The sequence below is a fragment of the Glycine max genome, chromosome 18, assembly GCF_000004515.6.
Source record: "Glycine max cultivar Williams 82 chromosome 18, Glycine_max_v4.0, whole genome shotgun sequence".
NCBI lineage: Eukaryota > Viridiplantae > Streptophyta > Magnoliopsida > Fabales > Fabaceae > Glycine > Glycine max.
The window spans coordinates 52410038-52427477 of NC_038254.2; the positions used below are offsets into that span (position 1 = coordinate 52410038).

General features: G+C 36.0%; 1 protein-coding gene across 2 annotated transcripts; it reads right to left on the minus strand.

Moving 5' to 3' along the window:
• Positions 1-16484, minus strand: LOC100806985 (mediator of RNA polymerase II transcription subunit 12). 2 transcript variants are annotated; one of them, XM_006602739.4, is made up of 15 exons: positions 16250-16484; positions 15859-15919; positions 14774-14910; positions 14453-14647; positions 11307-11366; positions 10915-11020; positions 10015-10083; positions 9327-9380; positions 9050-9157; positions 8046-8192; positions 7598-7945; positions 5067-7477; positions 1803-4415; positions 1023-1341; positions 1-857 (listed from the first exon to the last, which is right to left on the minus strand). In XM_006602739.4, exons 4-15 carry the CDS (start codon positions 14578-14580, stop codon positions 420-422), a joined length of 6801 nt encoding a protein of 2266 aa, XP_006602802.1. In that variant the 5' UTR covers positions 14581-14647; positions 14774-14910; positions 15859-15919; positions 16250-16484; the 3' UTR covers positions 1-419. The 2 variants fall into 2 exon arrangements, with proteins under 2 accessions (XP_006602802.1, XP_006602801.1); XM_006602738.4 differs by lacking the exon at positions 15859-15919.
• Positions 16485-17440: the final 956 nt, after the last annotated feature.

Consider the following 17440-nt stretch of genomic DNA (forward strand, 5'->3'; position numbering starts at 1 on the left):
GGACATCAAATAAATTGGGATATATTATCGCTTAGACGGAACAACTACAGATCATTTGAGATATATTATCAAATAAATTGGGAAAGTTGAAACAATGATCCTATATTTACAACAAACCACTGAACTGTGTCTGGAAGTGCACAAGTCCAGGGTAGGGTGATCAACAGGTTAGTTAGTCAACCAGGCTAGAACCAACAGGATGAGCTTGCCAGGACATCAACTTCACTTTTCTTCAACAAAGAAAACATCCCTTTCACCTGTTTCTCAAATTGACGACCCCTCAACTTCCCTTCAACACAGGAAGGGCAAATACCAAATGACATCTTCATGCCAGTCATGCCATCAATAATGGACAATGAAACAACAAATACACCTGATGAGGGGTTAGCATACTCCAAACCAATAAAAAATCTTGTTAATCAATTATCCTCATCCACGGCACCAACATATGTAAGGTCAGTTCGTCGCACCCTTACAGCCCCTTTAAGCCAGCTGGCAGCTCGAATATTAACACGGTCACCACTTCCTATGATATCAGTATTACTTGCAGACGGACAAGATCCAGCACCATCTTCTAAAAGCGTCCAAGGGTCAACATCCAAATCATTGTCATGCTGTTTTGACTTCCCTGAGGTTGTAGTCCTTGATGATGGAACCAGGTTCCTCTGAGGGACAGTTGAACTGCCGGAGTTAAACCCAGAATTTGTAGTGTTGGGTTGAAGAGATACAAGAGCAGAAGCTGGAACAGTTGGCAGCTGGCATGAGAAAGAGCACCGTATAGAGGGAGGGAGCAGAGGCATTGCTGCTTGGATACGCCTCCGGATAGTGTCTGGCAGTTGCATATTATCAAGATGATTCTGTATTATACAATAGACCAAAAGAAAAGTAAGAAGCCTGCATTCTTTCATTCTAATCAGCATCACCAAGATGATAATATCAAGAATAAAATGCCTTCCTATATTTAATAACATGGGATCAGTCACAAACTAAAAGCTGTACATTCATAGGCTAAAAGATCATACCTGCAATGCCTCCAATGGCTCACGTTCAAATCCAGAAAATTCCCTTGTAGGTTCATTAGTTGTCTTTGAAACAGGTTTTGACCTGAGCCAACTTGGAGGAGAACTACTCAACAATCCATGCAAAATCAACAGCAGATGATCAAACAGGCCCTCAGCAGAAGAATCTACAAAAGAAGCTTCAGCATGTGACTCTGCCTCCCTTCTCAATGGAGTATAGTGCATGGGATTCACCGTTGCATCCTCATGCACAACCCGGCTGCCAAGGAGACGAAGAAGTACAGAGGCAAGCATGTATCTCATGCTCCTTGCAGAAGACTCCCTGCAAAATTGAACATCTAGCTAAACTACCTCTACAACAGCCTACATTTGATACACTAATGTGGCATACATTAAAACAAGCATATTCCTTCATAGCACCAATATCCATATTTCACTTCTGAAAAGGACAAGCAAAATTGATTTCCAGCACTCAATGAACTATGTTCAATGCAAGTAGTTGGAAACCATGATAAAACAGCAGATGGTAGATAACTGTATTGTTGAAAATGTTCATATTGCAACTATATCCATTTTTATGCATTTCAAGAAAACTGAAAATGGTGTAGTCTTTTACCCCCACAATTGTTAACTATATAAACATGTTTCAAGAAAATCTCATACAACTTATCCAATGAAAAAAGACAACTTCAGTGCAGCAACAACCCAGGAAGGAAGGAGAAAGTATCTCAGAATGGCATAGTGAATAATTAGAAGGTTAGAAGAAATATAGTTCTTAATTACCCGTCTGAGCAAAGAATAGGAAGAAATCTCATGAGTAACTGCACACGTAAAGATATTGATGCTCGCAAAGCAGCAGGAGAAAGTGGAGAAGAATCTGGTGCAGGTGTTGGTCGTCTGGCTAACCCAGGGCTGCCACCTCTTATAGTTTTGCGGCTATTTACTTTATTTGTCTGACCTTCAGTCACAGGAGTACTTGCTGTTGGCTTACTTGGTCCTCGAGTAACTAAAGTTATTTGTTGCTCAATATAATTTAATTGTTTGATCAAATCGCTTGCAAAGGAATTACGAGATTCATCAGAGCTTTGATCTATGCAAGGAAGAATTAACTCAAGAAGAGCCCTCTCGGTCCCATGCTGCTGCTTACTGGTTGAGCTTTCAGAGTCAAACACTTGGGAGAACCCTTTTATGGACCTTTTCGCATCCATTCCCTCTTCAGCAACTTCTCCTTCTTCAAGAGGCATAGGATCAACTTTCATTTTATCCCCCTTGAGAGCAACTGGATTTTTACATGGGGAGCACCAACCCCAGGGTTCAGAAAACTGGGTCTTAACAGAAAATCTTTTAGTCTCTGCAATGTTAATCAGTCGTTGCTTAATGGTCTTCCGACCAAAGAGAACATCTTGACCTGCAAGGAACCATTTAGCCTGTAACAACATTGAATCCTCTAAAGACTTCCCAAAAAGATGAACCAACTCCGAGAAAAGGGGTGCAGCATCAGGTCTAACCAGTAACCTAGTGAGAATTATTTCAATAAAATTGTTCTCATTCTCAGAAGCAGCACCCTTCTCTGAACTAGGTGAGGACAACTGTATAGCATCAGCTAAAGACATATCATGTGTCTTCAGTTTTTCAATGAGGGCTTGTTCATTTAAAAGCAGCCTGAGTTCAACCCATTGCCAGTGAAATTTGGCAGGCTGCAGAGCATCTAACACATCTACAAGTTTATCCTGAAGTGTAGATTCACTATCGGTAAAATCAATTTTGGATTCACCATGTCCATAATTCCGACTTCCTTCATCCTTTGTATAAATAGATTGAGGCATCTTACAATCAATCATGGCATTTAGAATATGTCTGGCACGGAGCGGAACAAATGCCAGAGATTTTGAATGCATATCAGAGCCATTCAACTCTAGCAAGGTTGCAAACTCTGCATCACTTGTATCTGCAGCCATAAGATCATAAAGACCCTGACACTCTCTTAAGCATACATCTCGGAACGGCCAATGTTTTATTGCATCACTTATGGCTATTGTTAGAGACTGATAAAGTTGATTCATGTCTTCACGAACTGCTACATTGGCATTCATAACAAAGGGCCGCCACATAACAAAAGCAAATATTGAATAGGCCGGTGGAAAAACCAAAGTTAGAGGAAGCATGCGCTGCATCCTTGAAAGAGCAACAATGGATGGTTCACCCAAGAGATCCACCACTAAGCCTTCACAGATGGTTCTGCAGTTCCCAACAAGCAATCTAAACCAATGGACATGAACTTCAACTGAACTATCCAACTTAAAAGCCCCAACTGAACGTACATTCCCATTTGAATTGGATCTTGTGCTTCTTACAAAGTGTACAACATCCAGGCCCTCCTTTAATCTGAGAATGGTTACTATTCTTTCCAGGCTGGTAACACCACATATAATTGCACCAACAACAAGTGCAGAAACAGCAGCACTAATTTTCGTTGTTCTAGCAACCACAATTTTACTAGTGTTATTTGCAGCAACGTCGTTCGAAATAGTACCAGTATCATGGGTTTCAGGTGACATTTGAAACTGAGCTCGAGATGCTTTACTTGGAGCAAAAACTCCAGCAAGAGCGGTAGAAGCTTCCATTGCAAGAGCTATCTCAAATACACGGCTTTGGCGTTCTCCCAAGGCTTCCTTAAGCAAGCACAAACAAGTTATATGCATTCGCAGAATGCATTTAGCATAGTTCAATGAACTTGTAGCCAATGACATATTTGAATGATTACTGCCAGCTGAAAAATCAGGCAATTTTGCTAATGTTGGACCAACACTGCCAACTATGGCAGAAACAGCAGAAGTAACCAAAGAGGGGTCCCCTTCTTGAGCAGCACCACCAGTCTGCCTTATGCAATCTATCAAACTCATAACTATTTGTTGAGCAATTTGATAACCATTATCCCATTTTTCAAAAGCAGGACCTTTTGGTGTACCAGCAGCAAAGAGCTTTCTGTCTTTTCCAAAAAGATCACGAAATGCTTCTTCCACATTACGCTGTACAACATCTCTCATGCCTGAACCCACTCTGGACGGTAACCGGCCACCACTTATCTTTTGACGGAAAAAGTCATCAGGGTCCTCAACTCCAGCAGGCACACCAAGTGGAAGCCCTAACTCTCCATCAACTGACCGTCCAGACTCTATTTCAGAAGCAAGTCTCTTATCACATGTACTCTTAAAACTTTTCTCCCACTCAATGACACTGACCACATTGCCATATTTTTTTAATAAATAACAAGCAAAAGTTAGGGCACCTGAACCTGAAACCCTCCCATTAGATGCTATAATAGCCGCAGCACGATGCATTATAGATGACAGAGCTTCAGGAAGAAGATCTGCTGCAGCAAGAATGTTCTCATATCTGCATCAAATACAACAAGACAGACATACTAAACAAAATCAATATCATATGTAAACATACATTATAAAAAACATAAAAAAAAAGGTCTCAGATTAACATAAAGATGAAAAATAAATAATACTCATTAGATTAAAAAATTATGAGGGGGAAAATTGGGAGCTCATACGAAGTCACAGGAAAATTACTTAATTAAAAATATAAGAAAAACAAGAGCATAAGAAGCGCCAGCATGCAAACATTCAACAATCACTTGTTAGAATAATTAAAAAAATGAAGTAAAACAAGTGGTATATCACATTAACAATTCACGTAGTTATTAAAAACACAGCAAGCACCACAAGGATTAGAAGGGAAAGACAAACGAGGAACTGGGAATAGCACATAAACTGATAAAAGGAACAAAATAACAAATGGTGGCAGAATAAAAAAAAACTTCGTACCCCATTGCCCAGAGGCTCTTCGCTATGCGAAGGTATGGGGGAGGGAATATTGTACGCAGCCTTACCCTTGCATATGCAAAGAGGCTGTTTCCGGATTCGAACCCATGACCAACAAGTCACCAAGGCACAACTTTACCGTTGCACCAGGGCTCGCCCTCAAATGGTGGCAGAATAGACCCAAAAAAATACAAAAACTAAGTTGAGTACAAACCTTCTCAGTGATGATAACAGAAAAGCCTCGCCAACATCACAAGCTTGGTTCTCCACATTCCTTGGCAGCATTAAAGCATTCCTTCCACTATGAATTGTAGAATTAGGGCTACTATAAACCTTTGGCAGCAACCATAAGAGGAATTTGACAGCTGATACTAAATCGTCTGAGACATCCATCAAATAAAGTAAAGCAGAAAGTTCATCCTCACCAAGTTTCCACCGTATTGAACTTTTATCATCCACAGTGGCAAAAGGCCTACCAAACTGGCTAACTTTACCAACATTCTTTTCACTCTCTTCAATAAGCTGCCTAACTACAGTCATCAGCCAAAGTGTTACTTCCTTTCTCTCAACAAAGCGTAGCTGTTTAAGTGCCCTTCCAATTGAAACAATATCTTCACAGTGACCTGATCGAATTCCATCAACAGACCTTGTTGTATCTCCATCCATAGCAGTTCTATGGTGAGGACAGCTAACCTTATTGCCACACACATGACTTGTTGATGCCCCTTGGCTACCCTCAATTCTAGAAGCTGCCAGTTGAGCAAGACTCTGGGTTTTACGGACAGTCTTCTGCCGAGTCTTAGTAACCTGTTTAGTTGGCTTAAGTGGTTGATCAACTTTGAGATGCTCTGAAGATTTTAGCCCCTTCTTCACCCACCAAGTATCTTCATCATCAGATAGTATTGGAGACGGAGCTTGAACAAATGAGCTTCTTTCCTCACTCAATTTTTGCCTCTTTGCTTTTCTACATTCTTCACACCCAGGGGTAGCCTCCACTAGATCACTCTTGTTGTGAGACCCAATAGGTTTTCTGACACTGCCTTGAGATTCGTCCAATCCTGTAGTGCTCAAATTAGATAAACTTTTTGGGAGCTGTAGCAGGGTTGAGATGAATGTCTTCAGTTCTTCAACACCATTGTCATCCTTTGCATTTTTAGAGGATGTTTTATTAGAAAAAACACTTTTCCATGGATCAATTGACACTGTAGAAGTTTTGTCTTTTGTTGAAGATGTACAGTGGTTTTGCTTGAGAGAAGATATATTCACATTATTGGCATTGCCATGGTTCTCCCATAAGGAACCACGAAGTATGAAGCGGCGCTCATTCAAGTAAACTTGCAATGCTTCAGTGAGCCGTGGCCCTTCACTAATCCCTGATTCTACCAAAGCCCGACGCACAAACTTCCCAGGAAGCTGCTTCAAGATTCGGCAATGTCTCTTCTGTCTCTCCAAGTCAACTACATTTACATTCATATCCATGATCCCACTCACTATCAGCTGACGTACATATGCCAGTGGGTAAAAGATGCCTGCCCGTATGAGTTCCACTATAAATAGATGTAGGCGTTTGAGACCTTCCCCTTTATGCACCATATGCTGATCAATCCAACAAACAATAATATCATGTAGAGGACCTGGGCTTTCAAATACAGCTGAAGAACAGATATTCTGATCCAAATTTCTTGAACTAGATTTTATTTTGAATGCATTGTTCACAAAATTCTGATTTCTCTGCTGACTTGAACATTTTGCTAAATAACTGACTCCACAACCACGAGTGCTTCCACTCTTATGCTTTGGTGAAATCTGCATATCCCTCAGTTTCATCTTTAAAAGTCTAATTGCTATATGGACATGGGAAAGATCTTTCCTGCCAGTGAACTTTACATCACAAGGAGGAGCATTCCGAAAATCCCTGAAATCACATGTTGCCCACTCACACAGGAAAAACACTGAATAAACAAGTGATTTATTTACAGTCACAAACCACTTCAGCGATAACCTTAAACAATGGCTGACTTTTGCAACCCAACCTTCAGATACAGTTTCATCACAATGATCTTCAAAAAGAAATTTGTATGCTCCATGTATATCACCAAGTACAAGGGATTTATCCAAGGCTTGTGCAGCTTTAGCCAGACATTGACCTGGATAGCCTGGGCTTACAGCCTTTGTGAGATCTTCTACACATTCTTGAATGCACGAAATAACATGATCAAATGCCAATGACTGGAATTGTGCATCAAATCCTTTACTTCTAAATAAACACACAACATCTTCTGAACTACTTTTTATCTTTCCAGCTGCTTCAGTTGCTTTCAGTACAAAATTCCCATCATTTATTGTATGTGAAACTACAGAGGATGGCAAAGGAAAGCAATCCAAAGCAACAAAAGTCTCTGGAGCCGCAAATATTAAATATCGGAGCATCTCAATCAGAGCAGAAGTCGTATATGCCCTCCGGGAATTGTCTACTAGATCTGATCCACCAGGTGCAGGATCACGAATAATACGAAGAGCTACACCGGCAAGAGTGCGAACATATGTTTGAGATAGAACAACAATTTCTAAAAATCCATATACAATAGGCAATAGCAGCTGCCAAATCTCAAGCAATTGTTTTTCCTGAAAGGAGCAGAAGTGGGAAAAATCAAAACCTGAAGTCTAAAGGATTGAAATCAGCAAAAGATATAAAATACTAAGTTTAATTTCCATGAACACACAAGACTTCTTATATGCAATCACCTGCAATTGACGCAAAACCCAGTCAATGATAAGAGAAGGAAGAAGAAGCCCTTCAGCGTGATGCCATTGCAAAAGCCGAACAATATACCACCATCTAAAATGTAAAGATGGTTCTTCACCATCAGCAACAGATAATAACTGGTCACTTCTGTGCTGAAATGACGCAGTATAAGGTACTTGGGGTGATCGGTCTCGATTATGAGGAGTAAAATGAGAAGAATTTTTTGAGAAGAATTCATCAAGAAGAGTTTGCAAGTATTCAATAACATCTTTTGTCCAAAGCTCAGAACAAGACAGCTGAGTTTTGTCAGCAGTCCCAGAAGGAATACTAGCAGAGCCTGGCCGAACCTGCAATCAACCATAATCTATCTTAAATATTGAGAAAAGGGGGAGGGTCACTTCAGGGTAAAATAAACAGGTAAATTACACAACATTGAGGCATCCATACCACATTAAGGTAAGAAACCTTTATAAACCAGGTAGCCCTCAACAATGGCACATTATTCCTAATAAGAACCTCTGAAAGTGATTTCCTTCTAACATGAGGAACAAGATCCGTCAAAGATCGTAATCGCTTGTGCGGTTGAGATAAGCCCTATAAAAAAATTGAGTTAAAAAAACTAAAACAAAACAATAAAAAAAAAAAAAAAACTAGTGGCAGAAAACATCTCAGATAATAAGCACTAATAAGTAAGTTTTAATAAAGTATCAAAGGATTTAACAGGAATATCAGCATAGATGACAAAAAGCCCAAGTGATCTCTTATAGGAACGTATTTAACAATGGCTCTCCTGAAATTAAGAATAGCTATAGCCTGTACTGGTGTATTTAGCATATGAACATGTCCTGTATCCATCCATATTTGCACACTTCGTCCAACCAGATTAAACTACAAATATCCACCCAAATATACAAATGATTCATAACCTCATGCTTTTCTAAATATAAATTCAGCAAAAGCATGATAAAAACTGTTACAATACCAAGGTTATTAGCTTTAGTCAGAGGGCCTGAGCTTATACTAGCAGCACTACTACTTGACGTAGTATTATAAATATAAACATTTTTTTATAGAAGTATAAATATAAGCATTAGGCTAGGTATTGTGTAACATCTAATATCAATCTCCATTGTATTAGCAGTCTTTCCCTTTTTTTCCATCCTTTTTACCTAAACCCTGCAATTTCAATGTGCTAAAATTGTGTAGTTTGGGTGAAAAGAGAGAAAAATGACTAAAGTAAGCTGAATAATGATGTGTTGTGCAATCCCTAACGCTATTAATAATTTATACCAATAACTAAGTCTAGTACAAGGCTACAAGCCCAACCAAGTTCACTAACAACAAAACAATAACACTAACATTCTAACAGAAACAAATAACAGGCGAAACAATATTTATACAGGAAAGTTGTACAAAGAGTAAAGCAACAGGAGCAAGACTTCCATTAGTACCTCAATCCATTTCTTTCGGAAGTCTTCAGGACAGGGCCTTTGTTCAGGGAAAACACCAGGCTTAGCAAGTTGTGACCCTGAAAGAGCCACTCCATATACTTGACCAGCCTGTCAAAATAAGCACTACCATGTAGATCAAATACCTTCATAATAAGTAGGGGCTCCACTAAACCCAAAATAAAACAAAACCAAAAACACAAAAATGGAATATTTTAGAGGCATACATATGGTTCATCAAGCATAATAAAATAACAGAATAAAGATCATCAGTCATCACCTTCCGCTTCTGCACGCGAGATTCATTGATGGCCCGTAGCCGTTTTCTAATAGCCTGGAGAGAGAAGATGAAAGATTAAAGAATTAACCTGCAAACACTTCCAATGAATATAAAAACCAAATATGGAAAATGTCCAGTATATTCATGGCATAGACTATGTTTGACATAACTAAATAATCAGTAGCTTAAAGCATATAAGCCAGCTTAAGACTTATAAGCAAGCTTAAAGGCTGAAAGCTTATAAACTAGCTTATAGTATTACGAGTGTTTGGTAAAAATTAGTTATTGAAGTAGCTAAAAATGTAAAATGACATAAAAAGCATTCATAAAAAATATAATATAAATAGAATTTTTGTTTTGTAGACAAAAAAATATATTTTTTGGCAATTATAGTTTTAGATTCTTTTATTAATGTTACATTCGTATTAATTTTTTAAAAGATCAAATATTTCATTAAAATTAAAATTAAGTACATTAAAATGGTAAGGAAAAAAATGGAAGGAAAAAAAAGCTTCAAGCTCATAAGTTATTAGTTTATAGCTTATATGCTATAAGGTAGTGAAATAATTTTGTTTATCAAACACCTTAATTTGGGCAGACAAGCTAATAAGCTAGCTTATTTGACATGCCACACACTCATAGTTATAGAAACAACAGGGCATAATTCTCTCTGAGACTAGGGACTCACCTCTTTGCAATTAAGGACAACTTTCTTGCTAAAATTTTGAACCTGGGTCAGAGAAATTTCTCTAGATTCCTTAAGACAAAAAAGGTAATACCATGTTATAAAAACAACAAGCAGTTTTAGAAAGCACAAGTTGATTTTCAACAATTCATCAAAGGAAGCCAATCCTCTAGAATATAAAATTCCCTACAGCATAGTTTCAATCATATAGAACAGTAGGAGATCCAAATAAGAAATTTGAAAGAAAAAACCAACTGTTTTCAAATTGACTGATAATAGCACAGATAGAAACATAATGATAAAACAAATCCAAACACAACAGGATCTTCATTCCAACATAAGATATACGGTGTTCAATGTAATAATTTTAAACTAGAAATAGATAAAAACAACTTAATCATAAGTTTTGTTAAGCAAAGTTACTAGTTATATCTGAGTTTGTGAAGCCTTGTTTTAGAAGAATGGAAACAAAACAATTAAATAGCCAAATAGAGTGCATGCATTAAATGAGTGGGTGACAAATTAAGTAGTGGAATAATCAAATTGGATAAGTTCATAAATGGTCCTTCAGTTCCATTTCATTTAACAATTAAAACTTATGACTTTACAATTATTTTCATGAGAATTGGTGAAAGAAAAAGAAAAAATAAACAGTTGAATCATGCAATTCATATCAATGATATGAAATTGCACATATTCATTCATTATCATAAGATACAAAGTCATTAGAGATTCAACTTATGATATGAATCAATAGGTATAGCTGAATCGTATCGAATCATAGGATTCAAATCAAGAATTGTAAGATTCTAACAACTATGGCTATAACTCAAACATTCATAGCTAAATAGTTACTTTATATTATCCATTTGATATATATACAGAAGTTTAAAAAAAATGTACCTCAAGCCCTTCAACTGTGTCCCTATATCCAGATTGCAAATATTCTCTGGTCAGAATCTCTTCAGGACAATTTGGTGTTTGGGGGTGATAGTCTGGAGGCCCAAGCCTGAGATTAAACAGTGACATTTAATATTTATACAACTAGACAATAAGGAAATTTAAAGCAAAAACTAGAAGTGAGTACTACCAGGATTAAAACATTGCAATTTTAATATCATTGAATAACAACTAACAAAAACAGATACTGATGATCAAGGGCATCAAACAATATTTTCGATATTAACCGTGCCCATGCAAATTTTACTCCAGAAAAACTTATGATGTTTGTTACTCATGAACTAACAAAATTGAGCAACAAATTGAAAACAGGTTCTGCTCCAAGCATGAACTACCTAGAGTTCAGAGGTTCTTTATCACACTTCAACTTGTATGGGGTTAATGGTGGTTGTCGCCTGAAAAGTAAAACCATTGTTTTTAAAGTGATTAACAGCATCAAATAAATGATTTATGAGAACAAATAATAATATACCATTTTATTATGGAGTATCAAACAGAACAAAGGACTAAAATTACAAACAGCTCTATCTCTCTCGGTATCTTCAAAGCTGTTGTAAATAGTAGACAATAAAGTAGACCCAATATTTCTTTTGAATAGGACAAGTGATTTCTTATTTTTTTACATTCTAACTGGAGTTGGGGGAAAATATGTAATTCTTTGGCATGTTAATTGGGGAGAGAATAAATTCTGATATGGATAAGAGAGAGATATGTAACTATGGTTTTTTATTATGATTAAAAGTATTTTTCTTTCAAATAATGACCATCCTTCACTAATGTACATAAAGAATTTGTAGAAAAGAATTCACGTTAATGTATCTAGGCTGTATCATTACCATATCTTGAATTTTTAAAGAATTTTTCATATCCTCATACCTGTGTCACATCATACCAGTGTCATGTTAAGTTATCTGGGCTTCAAATGAAATGAGTTATAAAATTTAAAAAAAAATAAAAAAAAAAACTCCATATCTTTTATCATCTAAAAAACAGCTCCTCCACATAGCAGCATCAGTAACAAAATAATAAATGATATAAGGTTCTGATTATTTAAATGAAAAGAAAACAGAGAAACCTCAACACAAAACATGAGTAAAAGGTTACACAGAAAGACCAACCAACTTCTGCAGATTTATTGCTATCATAGCGTCATTCTCTAATTTTATATGATAATTCATTACTCCTAATTTGGAATTTCAGACACTAGTTTGTGTACTTTCAACCTCAAAACAGAAAAAAACCAAAAAGATATTCTGGTTACGTAACTTAGCTAGCTAGTGGCTATTTCTGAGTTTTTTCTTATAAATCAGTGAGCAGCTATCTAGCTTAAGTGGTGACAGTAACTTTATGTTCCCAACCTCACTACTTTTTAAAAGATAGGGGCAATTCAGAGAGGTCCCTATAATATTAGATAATCAGTTCAAGAAATCTTTGCTAAATTTTCGGTATAAAGAAAATAAACTAAATTTCAGGGTTGAAAAACATCCAGCATAAGCACAATACCATTTACTTCACTTATTTAGTCAACACAACCAGGAGGATAAATATTTAAAGTTTTGAACAGTTCTTACAAATTATAGTATAACAATCTCTAGTGATTAGTGAATAAGTATGCCACTGTTTTGAAGTATATTAGGATAGAATATCAAAATAGATTTGAAACATAAACCATTCTACAGAACCAACATCATCAAAGAAATAGATATGGGGGCTAAATATGGGGGCTCTTTGGGTTGCAGTTTTGGAGGCTAAATATGGGGGCTGGAGAGGTCTAACTGAAGAGGGAAGCTCAAGTTTACAGTCAATTTGGTGGAGGGATTTAAAAAAAGTTATCCATCAGTCACACCATGGCAAGACTCTACATCAGCAAATTAATTGGAAGGTACACGCTGGGGATAAGGTAAGATTTTGGGAGGATAGGTGGATTAGTCATGACCAATCATTAGCTGAAAAGTACCCTCGGCTTTACATGAATTCTGCTCAACAACACCAGCTGATTGGTCTCTTGGGGAAGTATAGTAACTATGGGTGGGAATGGAACTTTAGTTGGAGAAGACAGCTGTTTGACAGTGAAATTGAAATAGCCATCTCTTTTCTTTCTGAAGTTGAAGGTAAATCTATACATACTCAAGGTTCTGATAGTTGGGTTTGGGCAGCAGACACGTCGGGTATCTACTCTACTCGTAGTGCTTACTCAACGTTTTGGGAGGAGGCAGCTGTTGAGAACCTTCATGAATGTTTTGAGGACCTATGGAAGATCAAGATTCCTAGTAAAATTGCGGTTTTCGCATGGAGGATGTTGTGGGACAGACTACCTACAAAATCTAATTTAAGGGCTAGACAAGTGCAGATTTTGGATATGACATGCCCCTTTTGCAGAAGGGTGGAGGAGAATGCATCCCATATTTTTATCCATTGCATTAAGATCCAACCTATATGGTGGGAAACAATGTCTTGGATAAATTTGAAGGGTGCCCATCCATGGAGCATAAAAGATCATTTCATGCAGTATTCTTCTCTGCAGGTAGATGGCATCAGACCTAGGAGGTGGCAGATTTGGTGGTTGGCGGTTACATGGTCCACTTGGCAGCTTAGAAACAGAATTTTATTCTCCAATGCAACTTTTGATGGAAACAAACTGTTTGAAGACGCGACTTTTCTAATATGGACTTGGCTTCATAATTTGGAGAAGGACTTTTCATTGCATTTTAATCAGTGGTCGAGTAACTTACGACAGGGTTTTTTGCAGTAGTAGGGTTTAGAGTTTATATTAAAACACATGTATTTTTTCCATAATTTGGTTCCAAATCAGACTTTTGCTGTCTGCTTTCAGGAACCATTTATATGGAGCCCAACTTTGTAATAGTACCTCTGGTACTTCTTTTAATATATATATATATATATATATATCTTTTCCGATCAAAAAAAAAAAAGAAATAGATATTTTTCAACCCTGTATTTACCAATTCTCTAATAACAAATACTATGTCCCTCGCTAGTGGCTCATGCAGTCATGCCTACTGTGGATATGAAACCTAATATTTCTTGCTCATCTGATCATCCAAGCAAAGTATCAGAAGTTTATATATTAATAGAAAAGAGCATACAAGGGGGGAAATGTTTAGTTGGTTATAACAGATAAAACTCCTTGTAATATCTCAATCATTTAAATGCATAAGAACAGAAGTGACAACCCAAAACTAGAATATTGTGATTACTCAAGAGTCAAAAGATAAATGAACCAGCTCTGAAGTGGAGTTTTTCAGGTTTCAAAATGACATAAAGTAAATAAAATCGATCACTGTTGCAATAAAAAAAGCTATTAGCTAACAGGGACTGAAGCACCAGAAGCTGTATCGCAACGACATTTATTTGGAATATGTAGTACCCTAATCACATGTACTACAGTAACAAAATCTGAAACAAAAGAATAGGTAATAATATTTTCAGTAAAGAAATGTTGGCAGACATAGAATCTTACCTTGAACTCACAGGAAAGTTAGCTGGCAAAGAAGATGAATCAGTTCTTCCAATGTCCCTAGTGGATGGCCCACCAATTGCACTGTTATTAACTGCACTAGTGCAGCTGCCAGCATGATACCTTTGCATTTCCTCCAATTATAACCAGCATACTGCCCTAAGCATCAAACCACTACAAGTAGCTGTAATAGCTAAACTGCATCATTGAAAATGTGCTGTGTTATTTCCAACCAGAGCATTTAAGCAAACTAAAAAGAAAATCCTAAAAAAGTGACAAAGGAAAAAAAAAAGACAAATTGAAGAAAGAATAAGAGAAAATGACCTTTAAGCACCAAATCTATGTGTTATTGAACCGTCTTCAACCACTATAAAATATGTAATGAAATCCAAATACCCAAAAACATGAAACCCACAATTTGTGAACCCCAGCTGTATGAGGAAGAGTGGTACTATTCTGGCCTGTAAAACACAAATGGGTAAAGAATTAAGAAACAAATCCATATCAGGCACCATAAGAAGAATCATTAACTAACATCCAGATTACAGAGGGCAACTCAAAGGCAGTATGAAAGCTCCAAAAAATAAATTTAAAAAAATCCAATAGTCTAAGTGGATGTTTGGCTTCGTGTCCAAAAACCCACACGTGTATCAGTCGAAAAAAAGAGAAGCTATCATTTTAAGCTTTTGCATCAAACGTGGAAAGGACTCGATTTTGAAACGAACATGGCATACATCCAAACAAGCTATGAATGTTTCATTTAAGATGCAAAGAACATAAAATATTCCGAAAAATAAAAGAAACCATAATCCTACACTCTTGTTCACGCTAAGTCCAGTTTCCAATACATAGGTGTGTGAAAGCTGGGGTAAAGAAAATTTGAAGAACTTTCCACATTTATGTTCTGAAACCTTCATTGACACGAAAACCCCATGCCCAACCATATAAAAGTCTTGTTTTCAAAAATAGTGTAACTGTAAGTATACCAATGAACTTAGAAGCTTTAATTCTACCCTCAGGAATCTCCTGTCAACCTAAAACAAACACGATCACGACAATTACACGAGTGAATTCAATTCCCATTGAAATTGGAAACTCTCCATTAAAATGTTTCTACATGTACCAAAACATGCCTATAGCAAGTCCTATCGCTTATAAACTCATGGCCGACCGTTGCCAGAATCATAACTTCAAGTCTTGAATCCGCAACCAACAGTAATAAATTATAACACGAGATACAATGCAAAGTTGCAAAATTTAACCAAATCATTCCCAATCCACAAGCATAACTGCAAAACTCAGAGAAATAAAAATACCCTCACTTTCCAATCTCACTTTCCCTGCTCTAACTAACAAGGGCACCAAATGAAAGTTTTACGCAAGAGGCAAAAACTGAATTAAAAACCCACCACTTGAATCGTCCAAAAATCTCAGCTTTAACGTCAAATCCAAGCTATACTCTACGCAAACCTGAATAGCAATTACCAAAACCTACAAAATCAAATCCAATGCGAGAGAAAAGAAAAACTCCACAATTAGAACTCCAAAGCACGATCCAAAGCTAGGGTTTTTGAGAACGAAATTCCGGTTACTATTTCGTTCTTCCCCAACTTCGGAAATGCCGGCGCAAGCTAATTGCGGAGCTGAAAATTGGGGATATTCCAGTACAAGCAAAACTAGGGTTTTTGATTCACAATTCGGCGAAACGGAACAAAAGGGGTTTCAGAAAAATCAATATTAGCAACAAAATTAATAATGGGGGAATTGCAATATATTGAAGATTAATGATAGGGGGCATACCTGGGAAGAAAAATTGCAAACTTTGACGGAAAGAGTGAGAAAGTAAGAGAGAGAAACAGAGGAACAAAGTAGAAGAAGAAGGGTCTCTGTAGTGTGGTCGAGGGTTTGACTCTGTGTTTTTTTTATTATTTTTTTTTTGTAGTGACGATGATGACTGTGTTGAGTTGGTGGTGTTTTCTGTGAATCGCAATAGAAGAACAGTGAAGATGGAGGAGCTAGTTATAATAATTTTTAGTTAAAGTAACAGTTGTTTAAAAAAAAAAAGTGGTGAAAAATATCTAACTCTATTTACTTTGTTTTATTGAAAAAATTAAAATTTGACTTTTTAATAGATAATTAATATTTTAGCATGTCAATATACGTACGAGATAAATATTTATTTTCATATAAAGAAAATTTACAATAAATATTTTCTAATATATAAAATATGTGATAACAAATCAATATTTGAATATATATATATATATATATATATATTATTTTAAATATATGATATAAGGTAATTTAAAAAACATAAATTAAATTCAATTAAAAAACGATGAAAATATAAAATTAAAAAATATAAGCATTAAGAAAATCAAATATACAAATAAAGACACAAAGAGAGTGATTTAAGATAGTCATTAAAGAAATTTGTCAAACTAGTGATCAAATCAAATTGAATTTAAAATTTAAATTATTATGTATATTTATAAGGGATAAAATTTTAAAAAAAAGTTTAATAATTGATATTGGGATAAGTCATATATTTCAATCAATGAGAGAGGTAACAATACCTAAAAATACTTCTATATAACACGAAATTATAAAAGCGTTGTCATTAAATACAATAACTATTTCAAAGTAGGGATGATTATGTTGCTAAAGTATATATGAATGATGAACTATATAATATATTATCATAATATTAATCTTATCTTATAATATTACAATCAAAAGATAAGTTACAGGACAAAATTTTGCTATTGATAAGGAAAGTAATATTTTATTCTTATGGTGTAGAAGAGAATACAATGAATTTTCTATTTATCTATCCACTATTGCTCTTGAACCTAATAGTCTTGTCAAAACAAAATTATGAATACTCTTAAGGAAGTGCCACAAGACAAAAAAAAAAAAAAAACTTCTATTGATAATTTATCTCCACGGTCTCACATAAAAGATGGATGAATTATTTAAATATATGTATTT

Excerpts from the sequence above, each read along its gene's own strand:
- LOC100806985 (XM_006602738.4), bottom strand. The coding sequence starts at position 14,580 with ATGCAAAGGTATCATGCTGGCAGCTGCACTAGTGCAGTTAATAACAGT. Across the intron at positions 11,367-14,452 it reads AACTTTCCTGTGAGTTCAAG|GCGACAACCACCATTAACCC; the intron begins GTAAGATTCTAT and ends TTTACTTTTCAG. Across the intron at positions 7,946-8,045 it reads AGGTTTCTTACCTTAATGTG|GTTCGGCCAGGCTCTGCTAG; the intron begins GTATGGATGCCT and ends GGTTGATTGCAG.